Genomic DNA, 25,219 nt, shown 5'->3' with positions numbered 1-25,219 from the left:
TCACTCTCTTACTCATGCTGAGGGAGGCTGCTTCCATGCTGAGAGCTGCCCTATGGAGAGGGCCACATGCCAAAGGACTGAGGGAAGCCGCTGGCCAACAGCCAGCAAGGAGCTAACAGCACCCGCCTGGGCTGCACCTAGATTCCAGACCCACAAAAACTGAGCTTCAGGGTAGTTTGTTACAAAGCAATAGATAATTTGTAGAATAACTTTTTGCAAAGGCAAAAATGAGGAAATGTAATAAGCTAAACTAAAGCCTTAACAGCAAAACACTCTTGCCTCTAAAAGTAAATGACTCGAATTCATCTGGCTAACCGAATGGTATTTACTGAGCCATCACAGCACAAGTGGTTTTATTTACTAAAGGAATTTCCAATCAAATACTATATTTAATATATAGTATATAAGTATACTTATATTTAGTTAAAACTTATATTTATTTAGAATATAGATAAAATAGAAATAATATTTTATTTATATTCAGTGGATTGAGCGTTGTCCTGTATGCCAGGAGGTCATGGTTCGATTCCTGGTCAGGGCACATGCCTGCGTTTCAATTCCCAGTAGGGGGTGTGCAGGAGGCAGCCAATCAATGATTCTCTTTCATCATTGATGTTTCCATCTCTCTCTCCCTCTCCCTTCCTCTGAAATCAATAAAAATATATTTTTAAAAATAGCTTAATATTCTGCAATTAATAAACAAGTCATAAACTATCTCTGAAGCCAAGAAAGCTCCAAAACAATGGCAGCGACCTCAGAGGTCCTGTTGGATTTTGCTGAGTCTAAACAAGGATAATAATCAAAGCACTTGCCTGACACTGTCTGGAGGAAAAGCCACAGCAGGGTCAAGTCTAGCACAAATCCCAGACAGAGGGGTGTTTTGCTCCAAGGAGCTGAGCAGCTGACCGGAGGGAAGAGAGAACCTTTGGTATTCCTGCCCTGGCCAGCGCTGTCATTCCTTTCATCTTCTCTCATAAGGAATCTGCTATGTTGTCCAGTCCTGGTACAAAATACTTATTCCATAAAAGCACATGAGTGTCTGGAATGACAATAAGAAGGGGCCGTTCCCTTCACTTTTTTCTCCTTTGCACTATGCACTCCTTAATGCTTGGGGGTTGGGGCGTGTAGAGCAACAAAGAAAAGCAACGACAAAGAATTAGAGTCTTATGAGTCAATTAACACAATTAATTTACTGTTTTGGAGCCTGAGAGTTATTTAGGGATATTGAAAGGCTTGGTAATGTAGACACAAACTCCATAAATGTGGACTAAATGCAATTTCATTTCAATATGATAAATACTGCCTGGGTGGCTCCAAGGTGGCAGACAGTGCTGGGCACAGGCCTGGACGCTCTCACTAGGTTGCTCAGCCTCCAGCCTCGGCGTCTCAGCTAAGCTCCATGTACTGCCGCTTCACACAGGACAGTTGCCCCCCAACTCCGTGTGCATCTTCAGAACTGAACTCAGGTTAAGGTATGTGGGGTTTGAATGAGGGCATTTGCCTTTCGTGCTTTAAAAAGGTGCAAAGACAGAAGAGCATAAGCTCACCCTTTGTGAGATGTCCCAACAGGGCCTCCTTAGGTGGTTTGCACCCCATTTGGGGATCAGGGCACACCCTACCTATTTAAGTGGGAATTAAAGAGGAAAAGCTGATAACTCTACCCCATTCTCCATTCCCAGTGGGCAACAGAAGGCTGCACACTAAAATAGCTTGTCTTGGTCCAGTTGTGAGGTGTGGACCTTTCTGTAGAGAGGAAATGCTAGAGAAATAGACAGGTTTAGAAAAAAAGAGTTAATGGCCTTGCCAAGGTTTAGGGCTGCGGGGGTAGGGTGGGGTGGGGTGGGCATCTGTGAAGAGCACCTCCAGCTCTGGTTGGTTGAAACATTAGAGGAAGACTGGGCAGTTGGTACGAAGAGCTTATTCTCCCTCCTTTACCAGCATGTCGCCTCCTACTGGTGAGCCTCTGCCCTGGGGCTCTGGAACTCCAGCCCACACAGCAGAAATGCTGGGGGGCTAAATACTGCAGCTGCAGGCTCCTTACATTACGGAGTAGAGAATGTATAAAGTTATCATAGACAACTCTCAAAAAAGCAAGCAGACAGACTCACACCACCCCCTTCCTACAAAAGCAAGGCCTATCTATACTAGACAAAATTATAGATGTTGGGGTTGGTTTCTGAGACCCTTCCTATTCCATTCCTGATTCCAAGCTTTCATGGGAAACAATGGCCTTTTCCTTTCCTTAGCAGTCTCAACTTTCTTCCATCAAAACCTACCTGTCCTGTGTCTCCTTCCTTCAGGGTTTGCACCCTGCTGCGTAACTGCTGGGGCCACCTAAGAGCATCACCAAACAGCACGTTTACATTTTGAGGTAGGCCTTCAGTGCCTCCGCTTGAAGGAGGATTGGATGTCAGAATTTTGGATAAGCACTGTGGCATTTGGGGGTAGGAGACACAATGTATTAAGATTCGTACCCCTTCCCTTTCCCCCATCATAATAATATGATCATTTATATTCACCACCCTCTTGAATGATTTGGATCAAAATCTGTCCATTTGACAAAAAAACTTAAAATTCCATCCATTCTGGTGAACGGTGTTCAAAGATATCCAATGTTCCTTAGGTGACCAAAAATGAAATAGTTGGCAGTGACTAGGAAAAGTAGTCTTATGACTTAGCAGCAGGCATGTGACCATCATGAACCCAAGGGATAGCTCCAAAGCTTTCCTCAAAGCTGGCCAAGGCTTAAGGGAGAACACTAGAAATTGTCAGGGACACACTGCTTCCTTCACAGGTATCAGGTAGCTGTAAATATATGGGAGCTCAGACCTACATACAAATTAAATATCTTGCCAAATAATATTAGATATGTGACATTCTGCCTTTTTCTCTCTGTAGGCCCTTTTCTCTTTTCCATTCCAGCAGGGTCTGTCCTCATTGCTTTGAGGGAGGGATGGAGCAAAGGAGAAGACAGATACAGTTTCAAGCAATTTTGTTCTTTATTCCAAAAGCTTACGCTCTTAGGGAAATCTAGGGATGGGCCATTGTGAAGGACATTAAAGAAAGAAAACTTGTGTCATTCCAGACTGGAAAGAATTTTCCATGGATGGGAGTAAAAGGAGGAGAAAATGAGAGATCATGGATTCCAGGAGCAGAAGAGATGTGTGCTAAGGACAGATCACTACTAAGGACAGAAACATGATCACTATTAAGGACAGAAAATCCCAGAGAGAAAACAGCCGTGTCTAAGTAGATAAGATCAAAGGCAGCCCTGCCAAAGACTCCCACGTCCCAGTCACAGCAGAAGAGCAGCAGAAATCTAAAGGACCTGCCGGGAACAGGTTGAGAGAGATAACATGTCTTAGCAGTAACCTCTTCCCCACCCCACCCTCAAACCCCACCACTCAACATCTTGGCACTTGGGTGGCTCCTGGAACCCCGGAAAGGTGTGAGGTTGTTTTTCCACTGGCTCAAGGTCAGAAAGCTAGCTGAGTTATAGAGAATAAAGACATGTTTTTAATAGACCTGAATTTCTGCCCAGGATTCAAGGCAGAGAAGCTGGTGAGTAGCATGAAGAAGAAGGTAAGTGGCCCCAGGGTTGGAAGAGAGTGGGGTGTGGCTGTGGAGAGTGAGCTGGAATTCTCCTGGGTCATCACATTTCCACCGCAGGGGGAGTTAAAGACCTGGCGCTCTGTCTGAGCAAAAGTTGTGTGTTCTGAAGAAGTTCAAAGGGTGATTGCGGATGAACGAGATACTAACAATATGGCACTTTGTTAAACACCTTCATATATGTTTGTTGTTGTGATGAATCCTGTAGTGAGAACTGCTAAGATACAGTGTTTACTGACTAAATAAACTGAGGGAAATTTGGAACTTTTCCTATAAAGGTTAAAATGTATTCCTCTGAGTAGATTGGTTTAAAGTTCGTGAAAGTCAACCAAATAAGAAAGTTTATTTTGGCAATGAGTGTGAGACATTTTATTGCTCTCATTTGGTTCTTAATCTTTATGCCCTTGCAAAATAAATAATAAACCTTTAGTCCTGGACAGTTTTCTCAGTGGTTAGAGTGTCAGCCCCAGGACCAAAAGGTCCTGGGTTTGATTCCTGGTCAAGGGCACATACCTTGGTTGCAGGTTCCCCAGCCCTGGTAGGGGCACATGCTGGAGGCAACCAATCGATGTGTCTCTCTCACATCAATGTTTTTCTCTCTCCCCCTACTTCTTCCCCGCCCTCCCCTCCCCCCTCCAAAAATCAATAGAAAAAATATCCTCGGGTGAGGACTAAAATCTATAATAATAAAAGCATAATATGCAAATCAACCAAACAGCAGAACGACCATCTGGACAACCTTTCGGACAACCACGCTATGACACCCACTGGTTCCAGGCCAGCCAAGGCAGGTGCAATGCAACTGGTTGGGGCCCGGCCATTGCCCCATGATCGCCCTGCAGAGGAAGACATACGCCACCAACCGGTGGACTGTGGCAGGTGGGCAGGGCCTACCTCTTTGGGGTGTTCAATCACAGGGCTCCCAGACTGTGTGAGGACACAGGCCAGGCTGAGGGACCCCCTTCCCCACTCCCCACCGCGTGCACAGATTTTGTGCACTGGGCCTCTAGTATAATAATAATAATATACCTTCATGCTAAATAAACAAGGAGTTAAAAGTTTTAACCTGATTTGTGTTGGATGATTCAAGGTTTCCCCAAGAATATATTGTGCAGCAATCTCCTCTCCCAATCTCCTCTTTAATTAATAGACTCTTTTTTTTTTTTAGCAGTTTTAGGTTTCCATAAAAATTGACTGGAAAGTAGAGTTCCCATATACCTTCTTACTCCCACCCTCACCCCATTCCCTTTATTACTAATATCATGCATTAGTGTGGTGCATTTGTTTTCATTAATGAGACAATATGAGACATTATTATCAACTAAAGTCCACAGTTTACATTAAGGTTCATTCTTTGTGTTATGATGCCTATAGGCTTTGACAAATGTATAATGACACATATCCACCATTACAATATCATGCAGAACAGTTTCACTGCCCTAAAAATCCCGTGTTCCACCAATTCATCCTCCTCTTCTCTCTCCTCCCAAACCTGCTAGCCACTCCAATTTGCTTTTATTCTTCACACAAACAATTCTGGAGAAAATGAGGGATCCAATGAATATAAGCATGATTTACATCAGTTTAAATTAAGTCTCCATCTTATATCAGTAGACAAGTTTAGATTTTTTTCCATAGCTATAATAACTGTGTGTACAATTTTGAATTCTAATTGCTTTCAATCAACACTATTTCATAGAGTTATTTCCATGTACAAGCAGAGTCCATAGACTTCTCATCTATAATCTTGCCTTAGTTTTTAAGACTAGATTACTTATAGTTACCATAATATTTCAAGATGAATTGCTGCTATTTAAGCTATTTGTTCACATTCTAGCTCTTCTACACAAACAATTGCCATTGAATTGCAATTTGATTGTTGTGAACTAAATGGTGTCTAGCTTTCATCCACTCCATTATACAGAAGGCTATATTTTACTTAAGAACAAGTTTTTAGAGATCTTGTATAATTCAAGATTCATTTTCCCATAGGAACAAATAAAGAGTATAAGGGTCGCGTTCCTGGAGTACAAAAATCCGTAACTATTGCAGAGCACAATTTTACTTTAAAGTTGCTATTGATTTTTTAAGCATTATTTAAAATTTTTCCCTTAGGGCTGTCTCCTAGATTAATAGCACAGTCTTAATGTGATTGGCCATTATTTATACCATTTTTATTATAGCTAACCATGATGAGCAGTTAGACAGACTTGAGCAGAGGGAGGATGATGGGCCAGAAACAGTTCTTCAGTGTGGAAAGCCCTGGGTGCCCAGCAAAGGACAAAATGTCGGGTGGGACCTTGCCCCCAGGGTGACCTTTCCTCCCCTAGCATACTGCTGGTCCTGCGGTTTGGACCCCTAGACCTTTCCTCCCTAGAGATAACATCTAAGCCTCAGTTGCATTTCAGCTCCAGGCCCAGAAGAGCAATAAAACCAGCCATGGCTGACCTCAGGACCAGCTGCATTGAATAATGACCCCCTGCCCTGGTGCCAGCCAATCAATCAGTGGAGACCACCACCCTGAAAGGACACACCTGGGAAACTGCTGGATATTCTATTGAGATCTTCCCCTGGGACCTCCCCCAAAATCTCCACCCTTAAAACCCTTAGGATGGAGGGCCCCTTGTGTTCTTCCTACAGGGAGCACCCCCCCTGCCTTTCCCTCCCCTCCCCAACCCCCATAACCATACCATTGAAGCATTCATCTTACATAAAAACTGCTGTTTGAAATTTTAACCCTGCCATTTTGGCTTCTGTAAACGCTTGCCTGCTTAAATAATAAGGAAAATAAGACCACTCCCATTCCAGAGAGGCCGTAAACTATGCCCCAGACAGAGTTGTCAGTGCTGGCGCCAGGCCAGGCCTTGAGATACGGTCTCAGGGCCCCTTCCCAGCACGCAGGCCTTCTTTCTCAGAAGGCCCGGAAGTCTCACTCCAAATTTGGGAGACAAAGGACTGGAAAAAGTATAAATAAAAAGAGTTTCCTCCATGTTGGGGGCCCCAGAATTTGAAAGACACATTTTTCTCTGGGCCTGTGCAGAATTTAATAATAAAATGCAACTCCCTTTCTCTAAGCATGGCTTGGTTTTTCTCCGGTCTCCGGCAACGCCATCAGCTTCCTCACTCCCAAGCTCCACAGGCCCTTCCTTCACTTCTATAACTTGTTTCCTAAGCCCATTTCTTCTAGGAATTACTCTTTCTACCTCTATGATTTACCCAATAGATGTTCTCTTACAGTTTGGGTCTTGGCTCCGAATTCCTTCCTAGCCAGAACCCACGAACTGAGATTGCTGAACCCGGTCCGGTCCGACTCCACCAGTCAGACACCTGGTGCTGTTCCCACCGCCTACAATGTGACCTTGGTTCTGAACTTTTTGATTTATGGCTGCATTTTTCAAGCCTAGTTTTAGCAATATCCCTTGAATAATATTTTTACAGTGTTTATGAAAACGTTTTAAATTATAGTAATACTAAACATTAGACTAGCAATGTAATAGATGCTGAAATCACTCATGGAACTTCAGATTCTTTTTAAATACTGATTATGCTGCTGACACCGAGAATGAAGAAATTACAGTTTGCCAGCGAAAGAAGCACTGCCACTGAAGATAACAATTTACAAGTCACGTCCTTATACAGCAAGACTTCATATTTCTAGGTCATACTACCCTGGGGGACCCAGTGTTGGAAGATGGTTTTAAGCTGAAGACACTTGAAATTGAACAGATGCAGAAGGAAGCCCGCTCAGAGCTTCCCTTATCTGATTAGAAGCAGCAACGTCTGGGAACCGAGGCTGCCATAAATCCCCTCTTCTGGGTGGCTTTTACTCCCAGCAAGGACTCACAGAGTAAACCAACATAATCCCCTCTGCAGGGGAGTTTTATGGTCCCCAAGAAGCCAGGAAGACCACCGCACCTGCATAAACAAACATCATCACAAACTCTTATCTCCCATTTGTTCTTGTGAAATCCCATTCGTCTTTCCTAAAGAATTTGTTCTTCCCATAATCTTTTTCCTCCCTCTCATGTCCCTATAAAGTTAGGTCTGTTAGCCTCTATATTAACCATTTAAAAAGGCAGCTACTTATTTTTGTTGGCTTCCATAGGCATACGAATAAACCTTTTTCCCAGTCAATTCGGCCTTTGCCAGTTTAGCTCGAAGTACCCAGACACTAAGAAGGTAAAGAGGAAAAGTTTTTCCTCCCTCACACTTGAAATTCACAAAAATTGAATTTGCTTATAATGCATTTTCACAGCTGAAGGCAGCCCTCTGCGCCTGTCCCTTTGAATTTCATGTACCATAGAAGCACTAGTGTTAGGTGTTTTTTTCCCTCCCATTAAAGCTACAACTCATTTATCTTATCAATTATTTATTCTTTTGGAATGAATGTAAGCTTGTGGGGGGAGGGTTCTTTTTTTAAAAATATTTTTATTGATTTCAGAGAGAAAGGGAGAGGAAGAGAAAGATAGAAATAGCGATGAGAGAGAATCATTGCTCGGCTGCCTCCTGCACACCCACACTGGCATGTGCCTTGACCGGGAATCAAACCCTGACCTCCTGGTTTATCTGTCAACCTCCTGCTTCATGACGCTCAACCACTTGAGCCACGCCAGCTGGGTGGGGGTTTTATTATTTCAACATGAAAACTTCCAAGGAGCTGGACAACAGCAACTAGTTTAAGGAGTTTTTATCCTAGCTGTGCAAGAATCCTTCTGATTCTTGGGCGGTGACTTTCGTTTCCCCGAGAAGTCACTTGGCGTGGTCTACCACGCCCCCTGCAGGATTTAGGACCTCACTGCAGGCTACAGAGCCCTGGCTGCTGGCAATTTCTCTGACCTCAGACTTCTCCGACCTCTGTCTACCTCTTTCGCTTGCTCACTTTGCTCCAGAGTGAAGAGCAAGGAGAACTCAGAGACCTCATTAATATCAAAGGAATATATATAAGAGAGGGCCAGAGAGGTTAGTTAATTTATCCAAAAACACAGAGCTAGTAAGTGGTGGGTCCAGGGTTCAAATCCTGCCATTCTGATTCCAGAAAGTGCAAATATCTACAGTACCTCCCTGTACATTTCCCAGGGGGACCTCACTCCTCACTTTACACACAGATTAGCTGCTTCTTCCTGCTCCCCCTATATCCACAGCCACCTTTCTCCACCCCCAGCCTTATGCCTGCCTGCTCTATTTTGCAACTCAACCCAAGATGCCCAACATCCTGGAAGATCTAGCAGACCACACCCTGGCAGCAAAGGGCGGGCAGGCAGGCAGAGGCATGCTGCTAGGGGTGGGGAAGTTTTGCCATCTGGCAGCCCTTCCAGTTGGAAACGAAAAATCAATACAAATTATGAAAGAACGTGTGTCTTCAGGCTCCCTCTCTTACTGCTTGTGCTATGCCGCTGCTGCCATGCATGGCCATGGGCCAGGACCTCTTCAGGCAGGTCCCTGGGAAGCAAAACCTTCTGACAACATACGCCTGTGCTCACATGGGCTCTTATTGGCCAACCGTGGGGCACTTAAGTTTAGGTCTGCTGTGGGTTGGTTCACACAAGTGGATGAAAGGGCTTAAAATACCTCATGGAGGGAGAAGATTGACCCGCTCATTTAGCAAACCAAACCAGGGACATGCTCACTCGCCTGCAGAAATCAGCCAGCTGACGTCAGAACCCTGACCCTTGCTCCCCTCCCTGCCCCTCAGTCTGTTGTTCCACCAGCTGAGCACTGTCTGTTAACTCTGGCTAGATAACAAACCAACCCCAACCTAGTAGCTTACACAATACCATCTCTCTCTGCAGCCACGTGACAGAGAGCAAGACCAGCAAACCCACCACTGGTGTCCACCTGCCTGGCCCCAGCCACACTTGCCAGGGGAATGGGAGGGACTCGGAACTCACCACATATGGCAGGGGAGGGGTTTCAAACAAATTCTAATGGACTTTTCAAAGGTCAGCAAGTGTGGCTGGGGCCAGGCAGGCGGGCCCACCTAACCCACAGAACCGTCATTTGGCAGAGGGGGAGCTGGAGCTGGGCTCAGAGGCGAGGTCTGGAGGCCTGGGCCCCTGTCCCCAGGGTCTCTCAAAGAGACCCTTCTGTCCCACAGCAGGTTCCAAGCAGGCAAGAGCAGAAGCGCAAGGCTTCCTGAGGCTGGGGCTTGGCGGTCAGACAATGTCTCTTCTGCCTCCTTCCCTTGGTCTAAGCACGTCGCAGGCCAGCCCAGACTCTAGGAGTGGGACGCAGACTCCAGCTCCTGACAGGAGGATTGTGCTTTCACTGGGACTGGAACTGGAGTCACCAGAGGAAGCAAACTCCATTATCCAGGCAGGGCTGGAAGCTTCTCGATATCACTAACAGGGAGCAAAGACAAACCCGCTCACTGTGCACTGGATGGGGTGCTGAGTGCTGGGCAAGAACCCAATGAGGCAGATGTTAGAGACAAACGTTTATTTCCAGGCTCCTGCTTCACGCGGTGAGGAAGAATTTCCCAGGGAAGAACTTCCTGCCTTCCTCCCTCACCCACCCCTATGTCCTCCTTCCCGTGGGAGCAGTGTTAAGCCATTAAAAGATTATGTTACCGTTTTCCTTCCGTCAACCAAACAAACCTTCAACACCTTCTCTGTTACCATTTAATCTTCATATATTGTGTCAAGCACTTGCAACCCAGAAATCAATAGGGACATGCTGGCCTTTGAAAAGTCCAGTATGTGGTGAGTTCTGAATCCCCACATTCCCCTGGATTTGGGATGGGAGCACCCTCTATCTTATTTTACCTAATCCTAGTGGGCTGTAACTCCACGATCCTCCTTCCACCAAATTATAAATTATCTCAGCATCTTGTATGTGCTACTTCTCTCCACGCTGTCCACAAACATGGATTACAGACATGTTGCCTTGATTTCCTCCCTTAAACAGCCCTTACACCAAACATCGGGAGTGAAGCGGCCCTGACCGAATGTGCGGGGGCCAGGGGTGGGGGTGGGGGGTGGGTATTGTTCAGGACCCTGCAGCCTGTGCTGAGACCTGCAGCTGTCCCTCCTCACTCCATCCCCACTTTGCACTCTATTATGTACAACACCCACCTATCTAACAGAAGAGAGAATATTATACTGAACTGAACATTCCCACCCCTTAGTTTCAACACTCACAGTGAGTCCTTTCAGCTGTACCCTCATCCACTCCTCCTGTCAAGATTATGTATTGCAAAGCAAACTCCAGATTTCACTTCATCCACAAATGTTCATCCTGCATTTCTAAAAGAGGTTCTTTTAGCCCTAGCTGGTTTTGCTCAGTGGATAGAGTGTCGGCCTGCAGACTGAAGGGTCCCAGGTTTGGTTCTGGTTAACGGCACATGCCCCGGTTGTGGGCTCGATCTCCAGTAGAGGGCAGCAGCCAATCAATGATTCTCTGTCATCATTGATGTTTCTATCTCCCTCTCCCTTCCTCTCTGAAATCTATAAAAATATCTTAAATAAATAAAATAAAAAAGAATGTCTTTCAAAGGCCTAATCACCATACCAGTACCCTCTTAAATATAATTAACAGTAATTCTTCATTATCAGTAAATATCAAGCCAGTTTTCACACTCTCATGGTCCTTCCTCTCTCACATCCCACCCTCCGCCCCCCACCCCTTCCTTTCTCACATCTCACCCTCCCAACCCCCCACTTCCACCCTTTGGGCTTCTTCTTGTGGCAACGATAGAGACCCATATAACAACTGCCCCATTGAGCACAGTAGGCACAGTGCCTACACCCCAGAATATTTTTAGGAGCTCACAACAAGATGTTTCAGTTCTTTTTAAATGAGAAGAAAACAATGGACATTTAGTTAAAAATGCTTTCATATATAATGTGAATATGTCCATCTTTATACCAATGCAATCACAAAATATAATTTTAACTATTATTTAAAAAAAGAAAAGACCCAGAAAGGCAAAAGTGCCCAGGGCCTGTGAGCATCCTGAGGCAGCCCTGTACCTGACTTCTCCTTTTAGGTGCTCCAAAGGCGTCCTCTAATCTAAGTTCCAGAACTGCACACACAAGTCTCCACTCTCCTCTCCCAGGGTTCTCTACATCTGCGAAAGGCTCACTGGTGTGTAAGTAAAGGTCACCCAAGTGAGCACACACCAGGCTGTGTACTCAGAGCTTGCTTATGAAACAAGATTGGGAGTTCGCTGCAATCACTTGCATTTGACGGGGCTCAAAGGCAGACCGAGGAGCGGGAAAGCTCCACAGTGCGGCCAGGGCGGCAGGATCTGGGATGCTCTGATGAGAGGCTGTTGATGGGGAAGTTAGAAGTGGGCTAAAGAGAAGCAGGGAATCTTATGTGACTGGCTAAAGGAATCTGTTTGGCTTTTTGTTGGCACTGGGGGCAAAAAATAGTCACCAAGAAGGACCATTGACCAAATCCCGGGCATTCTGGGCTGACTGCTACAGAGGATGTGAGTCAGAGTTCTACTGTCACATGTGGCCTGGCCACTGTCCATTTATATATTCAAGCGCTCAAAACCAATCTTGTTTTATTAGCTAGAAGTCAGGAATTACCTCTCCACTTTCCATCCAATCCATCACCAAACCCTGTCAACGTTTCCATCCCACATATTTCTCAAGTCTGTCACTTTCCATTGGCACCAGGGTGCCACCTAACTGCCTTCACCTTTCATCTGATCTGCTAAATAGCCTCCTAACTTGGTCTACCTCCTCCACTGCCTCCTTCCCAATTATTTGTCAAAGTAGTTTTTCAAAAGGCAACCCTGATCACATCATCCCTGTAATTACATCGAGTACTCACAGTGGTTTTAAGATACAGACTTTAAAGTGGCATCCAGGGCCTCTCCTGGTCTGGCTCCCATCCTTCTGCCGCCTCCTGCATCACACAAGCCCTTTTGTCTTTCAGTTTGAGTCACAGGGTCCATCTTCCAGGCTCCAGCACATCCACTCACCTGTCACGGGGGAGGTACTGGAAGGCTGTGGGCAGCTCCAGCGACACAGGTAGCAGGAGCAATATGAAGTCTCATCAGGGCACCACTTCTGGGTAACATCAGCTCCCACTACGCCCTGCCCCTGGTGCCATGCTGCTTAAGACCCTAAGCCCTGGGTGACAGTTCAAAGGGCTTGGCTGGCTTGGGTCATATGCCCATCCCTTGGCCAAAACACCTTAAACAAAAGTCTCAATAAAGCATTAAACAATGAAGAGAAAGTAACTTCCCAAAATGAAAATGGGAGTTCTTAGCAGAAAGAAGAGGAATGAATGGGAGGTGGGCCCCCCAAATCAGCAAATTGCCCACTAAACACATGCTCCCACTACCTGGACTGACTCCCTGCCCCCTCTTTGGTTAGTTAACCCTACTCCATTCTCAGATTCCAGCCCAATTGTCTCTTCATTTAAGATGCTTTCTCTCATCTTCCCATGGGAGTCAAAGGTCTCTATTCTGTCCTTTCCTAGTACTATAACCTATCCTTTATAGCACTTTAAAATTGCCACTGCAGCAATTTTACATTTATTTGTTAGTGTTTGAATTACATACATCACTCCCAATTGTCTAAACAGTCCATGAGAGCTGAGCCCATGTTTGTTTGGCTTACTGTGGTGTCTTCAGTGCCTAGCACAGTACCTGGCAAAGCGAAGATACTCAGCAAGCATTTATTTGATGTATGAATCAAGCCATAAAGAGATTTGTTTTCCCAGTGAGATAAAGTATGCCATTCCCTCCTTAGAAGGCAAATGTAGCTAAATTTTTAACAATTTTTTCTATTTATAGTTTAGTAGATAATGTTCTTAAATATAATTTAATCTATACAACAATGTATAGATTTAATCTATAATAATGCAGTAGGAACCCACTTTATACATAAAGAAAGGGAGGCACAAGGAGTTAGGGAATTTGTTCAAATCACATCTCTGGTAAATGATCCATGGGGAATACAAACCCAGGGCTGTCTGATTCCAAAAGTCAAGTTTGAAACGATATAGCATTGCCTCTCCATAACACTGGTTATCTTCTAACACAAAGCCTTAGAGACAGAGATCATTCATCTGTAACATTCGTTTTTAAATAAGAGGTTTCCATGTTTAGCATGTAAGAGGTTCTGCCAGCGCCAGGACCCATTTCCATGTAAATCCAGATATGTCATAAAAGTTAGTTTAATTTGTAAAATACTGATCCCTGGAGAGAATAAAATAAACTACTAAATAAAAAAAAAAAACTGAGCAAATGCAATTTGACAGAATTATAACTCTTTTCCTGTCATCCTACCTAATAAAGAGGTAATATGCAAATTGACCATCACTCCAACACACAAGATGGCCACCACAAGATGGTCTGCAGGGGAGGGCAGTTGGAGACAACCAGACCTGCAGGGGAAGGCAGTTGGGGGTGACCAGGCCTGCAGGGGAGGGCAGTTGGGGGTGACCAGGCCAGCAGGGGAGGGCAGTTAGGGGTGACCAGGCCAGCAGGGGAGGGCAGTTAGGGGTGACCAGGCCAGCAGGGGAGCAGTTAGGCGTCAATCAGGCTGGCAGGGGAGGGCAGTTAGGGGCAATCAGGCAGGCAGGGGAGTGGTTAGGGGTGATCATGCTGGCAGGCAAAAGCAGTTAGGGGCAATCAGGCAGGCAGGCAAGCCATTGGGAGCCAGCAGTCCTGGATTGTGAGAGGGATGTCCCAGATTGGAGAGGGTGCAGGCTGGGTTGAGGGATACACACATCCCCTGTGCATGAATTTCATGTACCGGGCCTCTAGTTTATGATAAATGATAAATGCCACTAAGCATGAACAAAGGAATGGTAATTGGTGGAGGCGTGATCATTTAGCAAGGGAGGGGAAGGGCCAGCCCTCAGGCCATGAAAGGCCAAGAAATCATTTGGTGTGACCCTGCCAAGACATTAGGGGTGAGTTAATGAAATGTTTGAATATAGCAGGCTAATTTTTAAGTTGATAAGTTTGTATGGCCCACAAATGATATTATAAATATCCAAAGGACCCTCAGCAGAAAAAAAGGTTTGCCATCCCTGATTTAAGGTAACCTGTTCCCTAAATTTCACCTACAGATTATACAAAGCATTGAGACATCTTCAAACAAGTTCCACTATTTCAGTGTTATTTCTCGGAAATGAGGGGAGGTTGGACAAGTAACACAAAGACTGTCTTCAATTCTTAGGACTCATGAGAGAAGGGACCCAGGCGAGATTAGCTACTGGGGAATGTGGATCTCACTGGGACGAGGAAGCAAAGCCGGCCAATAGAAGGCAGAGTGTTTCTTCAGGTCAGCCACCACAACCAGACAGCCAAGATGCTTGTGAGAAGGTAGTAAGGATAAGGTGGGCTATCTCTTTTATTGCTAGAGTCCCCAAACCTGTGTGACACATGATTCCAGCCCCCAGCAGCAATTGCTATTGAAGGTCTATGCGGTGTTCCCTGGAGATCTCATGTTTTTGAGGTTGTGGGGTGAATACAGACGGACAGCACCAGAGTAGGGAATTAAGTCATCTAATGTCTTCTAGATACACAACTAGAGAGTAAGAGATGTAGGTTTCCATGTTTAACGTGTATGAGGTTCTGCCAACTCCAGGACCCTCGGAGAACATTGTGCTTTCAGAGCAGCTGGCTTGACTTTGAAGACCTCTGGATCGTAGTACACAATGTGCATAGGAGTCCTGGAATGGGGGGAAAAGAATCCAACCTGAGGCAAGATGAACGGAAAGTGGAGCTAACATTTCTCAAGCATCCCCTCTGTGCTAGGCACGGTGATACGATCCTGTTTTAATTTTCATAAGCCTCCCATGAAACAGGCATCATGACCCCCACTACACAGATAAGGAAATGAAGGCTTGGGAAAGTTGTGAGAATGAACTGTGGTCAAATCCAGATTAGTGTACCGGTCAGATTCCAAAGCCTTTGCTCTTTCCACAAAAAGTAAATTCTGGAAATTTCTTAATAATTCGGCAATGTGAAAACAAGCCAGACAGTCCTCTGGTGGACTTAAATCAAAATTTTTGAACTTTTCACCCTTTTCACCTTCCCACCGAGTAATAACTTTAGAGAAGGGACCTAGAGCACTTGGTCTAACTCTTCCCTTCCCTTTGTCAAGGGGCAGGGAATAAGCTTCATTTCATTTGGTGCTGAACTTTATTTTTTAAGGCAAAACACCTTATAAAAATTTTTAAATATTATGTTATATAAGAACTAACATATTTCCTGTTCCCTGGGCTCAGGAGTTCTACAACTTTCTTCAGTGCCTCCAGATTTTCCTGATGATGCTTAAAAAGGAGATCAAGTATTATCATGTGAATGCAGCAAAATGAATTGAGGATCAGGCGAGTTAGAGGTCTTCTAAAAAATAAACAGAGCTCAGCCAGCATAGCTCAGTGGTTAAGTGTCGACCTATGAACCAGGAGATCATGGTTTGATTCCCAGTCAGGGCCCATGCCCGGGTTGGGTTCTCGATCCCCAATGTGGGGTGTGCAGGAGGCAGCTGATCAATGATTCTCTTTCATCATTGATGTTTCTCTCTCTCTCCCTCTCCCTTCCACTCTGAAATCAATAAAAATACATTTAAAAATAAAAATAAATAAACTGGAATTAGAGACGATTTCTTCTTTGTTGAAGTATTTTCTTATTTATTTGAAATAGGTCATATGTACGTGGTACAAAAGCATTGAAAAATACAAAAGTCTATTTAATGAAAAATAATTCTTCCTCCCATCCCAGGTCTCCAGATCCCCCCATATTATCATTGTTACTACCTTCTTATATACCCTTCTGAGATATTGTAGGAATATGCAAGCAAAAATATGGCACACATGTATATTTCCTTGCACAAAACTGTAACATATTATGTACTCTGTTTTTGTAATTTGTTTCACTTAGACAACATGTGTTAAATAACCCCATATCCATAGTTACAGAGTTGATTCTTAGATCTATGTTGCAATACCAGCCACTAACCTTTTAATGATAGCCTTATATTTATGGTAAGAAGACCATAGGTTTGCCACGATAAATGTAACAAATAAGTGAGATGTTTTTAAAAATTTCTCAGCCTGGCTGGGGTGGCTCAGTGGTTGAGTGTCAACCTATGAACCAGGAGTCCACAATTCGATTCCCAGTCAGGACACATGTCTGGGTGGCAGGCTCAATCTTCAGTATGGGGTGTGCAGGAGGCAGCCGATCAATGATTCTCTCTCATCACTGGTGTTTCTATCTCTCTCCCAGCCTCTTCCTCTCTGAAATTAAAAAAAAAAAATCTCACATTTCTGCCATTCTTTCTTTCTTTAAGTTGACATACCTTGCACTTGGATTAGCTAGTTCTTCAATTCTGGGAGATATTTTGGAATGTGTAGCAGCATAAGAGACTGGCCAGTAGGGATCACGGTGAGGTATATAATCTTGATGAAGACTTTTGGCCTTAGCTAGAAATACTGTTCGAGGGCTAGGTGTAGTTAGCAAGGCAGCTTGGGTTATCTACAGTGGAAACAAAAAGACACAAAAATATATCCCCAAATTTACCACACATCCCTCTCTTTACAACTATATCCCTGACTCAATCACCAACATCTCTTTCCTGAATTCCTACAATAGACTCCTAACCAGTTTCCCTGCTTTCATTCTTACCCCTGGACAATCCAGCATTCACATAGCAGTTACTGAGGAAAGAATGAACGCTTTAATGAGGGCATTCCAAGAGCCAGACAGTGTTCTAAGTCATTGACCTATGTCATTGCTACTTAATCATCATAACAACTCCATGAGGTAAGTACTTTCTGAAGCTCAAGTCAGATCATGCCACTCCCAGGGTTTAAAACCTCTAGTGCAGTGGCTCTCAATCTTCCTAATGTCACAACCCTTTACTACAGTTCCTCATGTTGTGGTGACCCCCAATTTCATTGTTACAAATTGAACATAATTAAAGCATAGTGATTAATCACAAAAACAATATGTAATTATATATGTGTTTTCCGATGGTCTTAGGCAACCCCTGTGAAAGGGTCATTTGACCCCCAAGAGGTTGCGACCCACAGGTTGAGAACCACTGCTCTAGTGGATCCCCATTCTGCTAAAAATAATACTTGGGCTCCTTCCTGTGGCCCAGAAGGCCTTACCAGATGGGCTTCAACCCCACTCCCTACCTTGATTATTATGAGGTCCCTCCCATGATCACACAACTCCCCTCTGGCCTAGCCCTTTCCACCTCAGGGCCTTTGCACTTGCTAGTTCTGCTTGAATTCCCCGTTCCTCAATCTTGTTATGGCTGCTCTTCATCATTCAAGTCTCTGACTCAACCATGTATGGTTAGGACTTCTTCCCTAGCCATACAAACAAATCAGTCTTACTAATTACCCTCTTCCACGGTACTCATTTTCCTATAGCACTTACCAACACCTGGCTTAGCTCACTGATCTCGTTGATATGTTTATTGTGTGCTGCGTCCCCTTAGAATATAAGCTGCTTGAGAGAAGTACAGCAGGTCCTCAGATAGTGTTCCATTATAGCACTGATGACATGCCTAGGAAGTTAACTCTTGTGTATGCCAATTAGCCTATGGTGAAATTGGTTTGGTTATATGCCATGTTGCTTAAGGTCACAGAGACTATCAAAATGGTAAGTGAGAACTTACTATACTTGTTTGTCGAAAGCTGGAATAGGCTCTGGTGCCTAATTGGTGCTGAATCAATTCCCTCTGGTCTTACTTTGCCAGGTTGCCTTTTTATTATGTTGCTTTATTGGTAAAATAGGAAGGATGTCAATAATCTCTTTCTTAAGTGCTCATTGAAAGGAATTAGGATGGACAACAAACACCACGCAGTACCCCTGAAAGTGATCTGTGTTGCAGTGGGACAGATTTGTTTTGGGTTCTCCATGTATGATTGTCTGCAGTAGTATCACTTGTTAAAAAGATTTTCTTAACACTCCTTCAAACAGTTCTAGCAATTAAAGAAAGATGCCTGTAAGTCTCACTTTACATCCCCCCAAAACTGAGAATAAAGTGATTTGCCCAAGGGTCGGAAGGTCACTTTAGCAAACTTAGGACATTCTCCCAAGGGTTTTTAATACCCAGATTCGTTTTTATTTCCCAAATAGAATTCCATATCAAATCCTCAGATTCTGAGGAAGAGGGTGAAATTGGCCCCACATCCTTGGATAGCATAATCATTAGATATTTATTGAAAACTCGACTGGGATTAGGCACCAAGTTGCCACTGCAGTGAATGGAGAAGGGTGTCCAGGAGGAAGAGCAAGGGAAGCTCCTGAACGTGCGGGGCGGGCTCTGAGCTGAGCGAGGGCCTTCTCTACTTTTGCAAGTAATTAACAGTCCTGCAAATGGGAACTGTTATCTTTACAGTCCCCTGGTTCCCCTTGCTGCACCCAACTTCAAGGTCATCCCAGCTTTGGGACCCAGCTTTAGTACTCTTCCCTTTACTAAAATACTCTTTTTTCGGATGAATAACTCCATCTCATCATTCAGGTTTCAGCTCAAATATACCTTCCTCAGAGAGGCTTTCTCTGACTACCATCTGCAAAGTAGCTTGTCCCTATAATCACTCATTTCCTACTTTATTTTTTTCATTGCACGTTTCACTACCCAACCTTATCTTACTTGTTTACCTATTTTTTTTTAATTTTTATTTTTTTTGGTGTTTGTTTCTCTCCATCTTGTTCACTGGGAGCAGTGTCTGGCACACAGTAGGCATTCAAATACTTGTTGAATGAACAAGGCTCAGGGAGGTTGTCACAGCATCATAGAGCTAGAGTGGCAAGGCTGTAATTTGAACCCAGCTCTCTTACTGGCTCCAAAGTTTACCCTCCTCACCCTTTACCCCCCAGGCCCTCTCCATATCTGGCAGGTAGGTCTTCCTGCCACAGACTTCTCTTTCAAGATTCCCTTTAGCAATGACTTTGGCCAATGCCCTGTAGGGGGAAAATAGCACCATAGGAACAACCAGAAAGTGAGCTGAGGGATGGCAAGGCAGTGATGGCTTACGGGACGGATGGGCACACCAGTTTTTTCTCTTGGATAGCACAGACCCTCTATCTTGATCTTTGGACAGGCAAGGTCTATAATTCTTGGAGTTGCAATAGCATGCAGGGCAGGAGCTAAAATCTTGGTTTCAATCTAGAGGAGAAAAATAAAACAGTACCTGTAAGCATAAAATAATAAACACCATCTCGATCAAGATGACAAAGTAGCGCCCTGACCGGTTTGGCTCAGGGGATAGAGCACTGGCCTGTAGACCGAAGGGTCCCAGGTTCGATTCCGGTCAAGGGCATGTACCTTGGTTGCAGGCACATCCCCAGTTGGGGACAGGCAGGAGGCAGCTGATCGATGAGTTTCTAACTCATCGATGTTTCTAACTCTATCCCTCTCCCTTCCTCTCTGTAAAAAACCAATAAAATATATTTAAAAAAAAAAAAAAAAGATGACAGAGTAGGTCTGACCTCTGGACCAGACTTCCCGGCAAATTCAGCAGAAAGAATAACCACAATCATAGCTGAAGGATCAATGCCCATCTTTCTCAAACTAGTTGTACGGATTCCAACTCAAATTTTCAGGAACATAAAGATGTGGAGGAAATGGCTGTGGTGCATGTTGTCTAAGAAATACATAGTAGCCCTAACCGGTTTGGCTCAGTGGATAGAGCGTCGGCCTGCGGACTGTAAGGGTCCCAGGTTCGATTCCAGTCAAGGGCATGTACCTTGGTTGCGAGTACATCCCCAGTAGGGAGTGTGCAGGAGGCAGCTGATCGATGTTTCTCTCTTAGATGTTTCTAACTCTCTATTCCTCTCACTTCCTCTCTGTAAAAAAATCAATAAAATATTTTTTTTAATGTTAAAAAAAAAGAAATACATGGTAATGCTGATGATGGAGTGGTAAACTCAGCCAAGAGGGGAGGCCCAGCCCCACCACACACATGAGGCGCTGTAAGGGGCACTGTACGTTTGTTCTTTTTTTTTTTTTAATATATTTTACTGATTTTTTACAGAGAAGAAGGGAGAGGGACAGAGAGTCAGAAACATCAATGAGAGAGAAATATCAATCAGCTGCCTCCTGCACACCCCCTAGTGGGGATGTGCCCACAATCAAGGTACATGCCCCTGACCGGAATCGAACCTGGGACCCTTCAGTCCTCAGGCCAACGCTCTATCCACTGAGCCAAACCAGTCAGGGCCATACGTTTGTTCTTAACTACTTTTGCCCTTTGGAAATTGGGACTCGCACTATCACAGATCCCCATGTTTCAAATACATGTTAGTGGCTCTCTTCTAAGTCAAACAGAGACGAAAGAAAAACCAAAGCCAGGAGGAAGGAGGCAGAACCGCCTATCTCCATGGAGAATGTTGTTCTGGTCTTAATTGTGGAAATATGTTCGAACTCATGGTTTTCTATTTAAATTAGTTGTACTCGAACTCAAAATTTACCATAAGACTTTGAGGTGGAATATAATCATTAACTGGAAATAAAATACAGTTTTATCTTTTCACTGTGGGTGGAAAAATAATACAAAGGTATGCTCTAATCCCTTCTTGTGTTGTTTAAAATGATGATGATACTAACACTGACAGTTCTCGCCATGTATTAATTAATTTATTCTTCACCTGGGGTATCATTTTTATTTCATTTCATTGAAATACTTGGAGAAACCAAAGTACTTTGAAGTTCAGCAGTTTATTTAAGTTTATATAATTAGTAAGTGGCAGAGCTGGGAATCAAACTGAAAGTCCTATCTGTCATTACAACACCATGAAAATTCTCATTAAGCATTGTAAATATTTCCTATGAATTAAACTTTGTCTCCTATCAGGCTCTGGGAAAATCAGAGAGATACATGATAACCACTGCTTTCAGTTAAGGCCTACAGTTGGGAAAAAAATAAAACAATCATTTATTAATTTAATTCATTAGACAAATATTTCTTAATCAATTATATTATGTAAGATACAGCAAGGAATAATGAAACAATCCCTTTCTCTTTTTTCTTATCTTTATTGTTGAAAGTATTACATAGGTCTTCCTTTTTCCCCCATTAGAAACAATCCCTTTCTTAAGTAATTTTCCATTGATTTTTTTTTTTCCAGAGAGAGTGGAAGGGAGAGGGAGAGACAGAGAGAAACATCCATATGAGAGAGACACATCAATTGGTTGCCTCCCGAACACCCTCAACCAGGGCAAGGAGCCTGCAACCGAAGTATGTGCCCTTGACCAGAATCGAACCCGGGACCCTTCAGTCCACAGGCGGATGCTCTATCCATTGAGCCAAACTGGCTAGGGCATCTTAAAGTAATTTTCAACTTAGAAGAAACCATGTCCTACAGGCAAATCATTTGATACCAGTAAAAGAGAATAAATAAAACTTTGAGAGATATCCAAGGAAGAGTGGGAAAAGCCAAGAAGGATTCCCTTGTTAAGATAAAGAAACAGCCAAAACTGGTTTGGCTCGGTGGATAGAGTGTCGGCCTGCGGACTAAAAGGTCCCAGGTTCGATTCCCGTCAGGGGCATATACCTTGGTTGCGGGCACATCCCCAGTAGGAGGTGTGCAGGAGGCAGCTGATCGATGTTTCTCTCTCATCGATGTTTCTAATTCTCTATCCCTCTCCCTTCCTCTCTGTAAAAAAATCAATAAAAATATATTTTTTAAAAAAAGATAAAGAAACATTAGATTGGACCTTGAAGGAAGTAGAGGAGGAGGAAAGATAGGGAGATAAAGAAAGGATAATGGGAAGGAAAATCTCAGCATAGAGGCAAGGAAGCATAGAGCTGATGGTCTCTGGTTATGCAGGGAGACCAGGCTTGTGAATGCATTTGTAACTAGATTAGATGTAGGGGAGGGAGCATTCTTCATAGCCAGAAGAGAACCATCAAGTCTAGTATTATTATTACTAGAGGCCTGGTGCACGAATTCCTACATGGGTCCAGTCTGGCCAGCCCGCCCCCATCAGGGCCCATGGGGGGAGGGGCCCAGGGAGGTTGGCCAGACGGCCCTGCCTCATGGTTGAACTCCCAATTGAGGGAACAATGTACATATTGGCCTTTTATTATATAGGATTATTATTAGTATTATTAGTAGTATTATTGTTGGTTTTAGAGAGGAGGGAAGGGAGAGAGAAATCTCAATTTGTTGTCCCACTTATTTATGCATTCATTGGCTGATTCTTGTGTGTGCCCTGACTGTGTATCAAACCCACAACTTTGGCATATTGAGACGATGCTCTAACCAACTAAGCTATCTGGCCAGGGCCATCAAATATTTATATTAGAAAGTAAGCATGATCAGAGCTGGAGATGAATCTATTAGGCATGTGTGAGAAGGTAACTGCCAAATACAAAAATAAGAGTTTTAAAAGTCAAAATCTACCAAAGTCAACGATTTTAAAAATTCAAACAGATTGATTAGTCTGAGCAGGAGCTTCTGACATCCGTAAATAGAGAATAAGTGAGCTAGGAAATCAACCCCTTTTCTAAGCTGTATAGTCCTGACAACATTACTATAGAAAGAGATTTGGGGTGACATTGACAGAGGTGACAGGACTTCCTACAGTTCATCCATCCAAAGTCTGGTGGCAAATAACCCCAGGTGCCTGTGATAGTAACTTGGCTTCCTTTGTGGGCATGTATTATTTTTATTAATTTTTTATATTATTTTATTGATTTCAGAGAGAGATATAAGTATCAATGATGCATTCCTCCTACTGGGGATTGAACCCACAACACGGGACCCTTCAGTTCGAAGGCTAACGCTCTATCCACTGAGCCAAACTGGCTAGGGCAGGAATGTATTCTTTTTAAACTCTGGGAAGATTTAGAATTAACTGTAAAAATCCTAAGAGAATCAAAATGATTAAGATTAATGCTTGTGTTAAGAATAAGTATGTATAAAAATTGATGAAATTTGAACATGGACCACGGAGTGAGTATAGTATTATATCGATGTTAAATTTCCTGATCTTGATATTAGCATTATAGTTATACTAGGGGCCCAGTGCACAAATTCGTGCACCTTGAAAGGAACTGTGGGCCACGAGGCTGTGGTGGGCACAGGGGCAGGTCTCGGCCCATCTCCACACCCCCACCTGGCCCTTCCCACCACAGTCCCCAGTCCCCTATCTGCCAACAGCCCTGCTCCCGCCACCACCGCTCCCTCATGCTGACTGTGCCATCCCTGCTTGCACCCGCTGATGGCGCAGAGCAATTGGGGCTGGTGCCAGCAGCAGGTGCAAGTAGGACCAGCGCCATTAGTGGGCGTGAGCAGCGGTTGCTGCCCCAATCACCCCTCAGGAGCAGGGGGAGGTGGAGAAGCCCTCAGGGGCAATCGGGGCTGGCAGCAGCCACTCGCACCTGCTGACAGCACCAAGCGATTAGGACAGGCGCTGGGCGCTGGCAGTGGGTGCAAGCAGCAGCTCTGGTGCCAGCTGCGGGTGCAAGCAGGGCTAGCACTGGCAGTGGGTGTGGGCAGCGGCTCCAGTGCCGGCAGCGGGTGCGAGTGGCGGTGCCAGTGCAGGCAGCAGGTGCAAGTGGGGCTGTCACCAGCAGTGGTGCGAGAGGCAGCTGCTGCCCCAATCACCCCTCAGGAGCAGGGGGAGGTGGAGAAACCCTGAGGGGCGACTAGGGCCAGCAGCCGCCACTCACACCCACTGACGATGCCGAGCGATTGGGGCCAGCGCCAGGCACCAGCAGTGGGTGTAAGCAGCAGCTCTGGTGCCAGCAGTGGGTGCGAGCACCCCGTGGGACCATGGCGTGCAGGAGCAGAGAATTTTCAGTAACCACCAAAGGCTTGCCCCAAAGACAGCAACTGGCACCCGCCTTGGTCTGGCGCCCCTGCTCACCTGCTCCACCATCCCTCCACAGTCAACGCCCACCATGTTTCGTGCATGCCCCCTGGTGGTCAGTGTACATCACAGCGACAGGTTGTTCAGTTGTTCTGCCATTTGGTCTATTTGCATATTAGCCTTTTATTAGATAGGATAAGGTAATGTCCTTGCTCTTAGGAAATATACACAGAAGTATTTAGGGAAAAGGGTATATAATGTCTGTAACTCACTCTTAAAAAATGAGTGGGGGGGGCAATGGGGGGGGTAACGACACATATGTAATACCTTAATCAATAAAGAAAAAAATAATTTAAAAAAAAGTATTCAGATAAAAAACCAAACACAGCCGAAACCGGTTTGGCTCAGTGGATAGAGCGTCGGCCTGCGGACTGAAAGGTCCCAGGTTCGATTCCGGTCAAGGGCATGCACCTGGGTTGCAGGCACATCCCCAGTAGGAGATGTGCAGGAGGCAGCTGATCGATGTTTCTCTCCCATTGATGTTTCTGACTCTCTCTCTCTCCCTTCCTCTCTGTAAAAAATTAATAAAATATATTTAAAAAAAAAAAAAAAAAAACCAAACACACACACACAAACACCATGAAGGAGAAAAAATGATAAAGCCAATGGAGCTAATTATGAGTTTTTCCAACTTTTCAGTAAAATTGAAATTATTATTAAATTATTATTAAATAATTGAAATTATTATTAAATATATATATCCCTGCCCTCCCTCCCACTCTCTTTAAAAATCAATGGAAAAAAAATCCTCGGGTGAGGATTAACAAAACAAAACAACCAAAAAACTTCAGGTTCACCAAAAT

The 25,219-nt window shown here is 44.3% G+C and overlaps 1 protein-coding gene across 1 annotated transcript in view; it reads right to left on the bottom strand.

Moving 5' to 3' along the window:
- Window positions 1-15,134: 15,134 nt before the first annotated feature.
- Window positions 15,135-25,219, bottom strand: part of THEGL (theg spermatid protein like) — a 48,786-nt gene continuing 38,701 nt past the window's right edge. Inside the window, exons 7-9 of the mRNA XM_036301972.1 lie at window positions 19,575-19,706; window positions 16,881-17,056; window positions 15,135-15,249 (exon numbers count right to left, since the gene is read on the bottom strand). Coding sequence (XP_036157865.1) covers window positions 15,135-15,249; window positions 16,881-17,056; window positions 19,575-19,706 — 423 coding nt within the window. The remainder of the gene's footprint in view (window positions 15,250-16,880; window positions 17,057-19,574; window positions 19,707-25,219) is intronic.

This window comes from Myotis myotis, unplaced genomic scaffold, assembly GCF_014108235.1.
Source record: "Myotis myotis isolate mMyoMyo1 unplaced genomic scaffold, mMyoMyo1.p scaffold_m19_p_1, whole genome shotgun sequence".
NCBI lineage: Eukaryota > Metazoa > Chordata > Mammalia > Chiroptera > Vespertilionidae > Myotis > Myotis myotis.
This window is presented reverse-complemented; position numbering and strand designations above follow the sequence as displayed.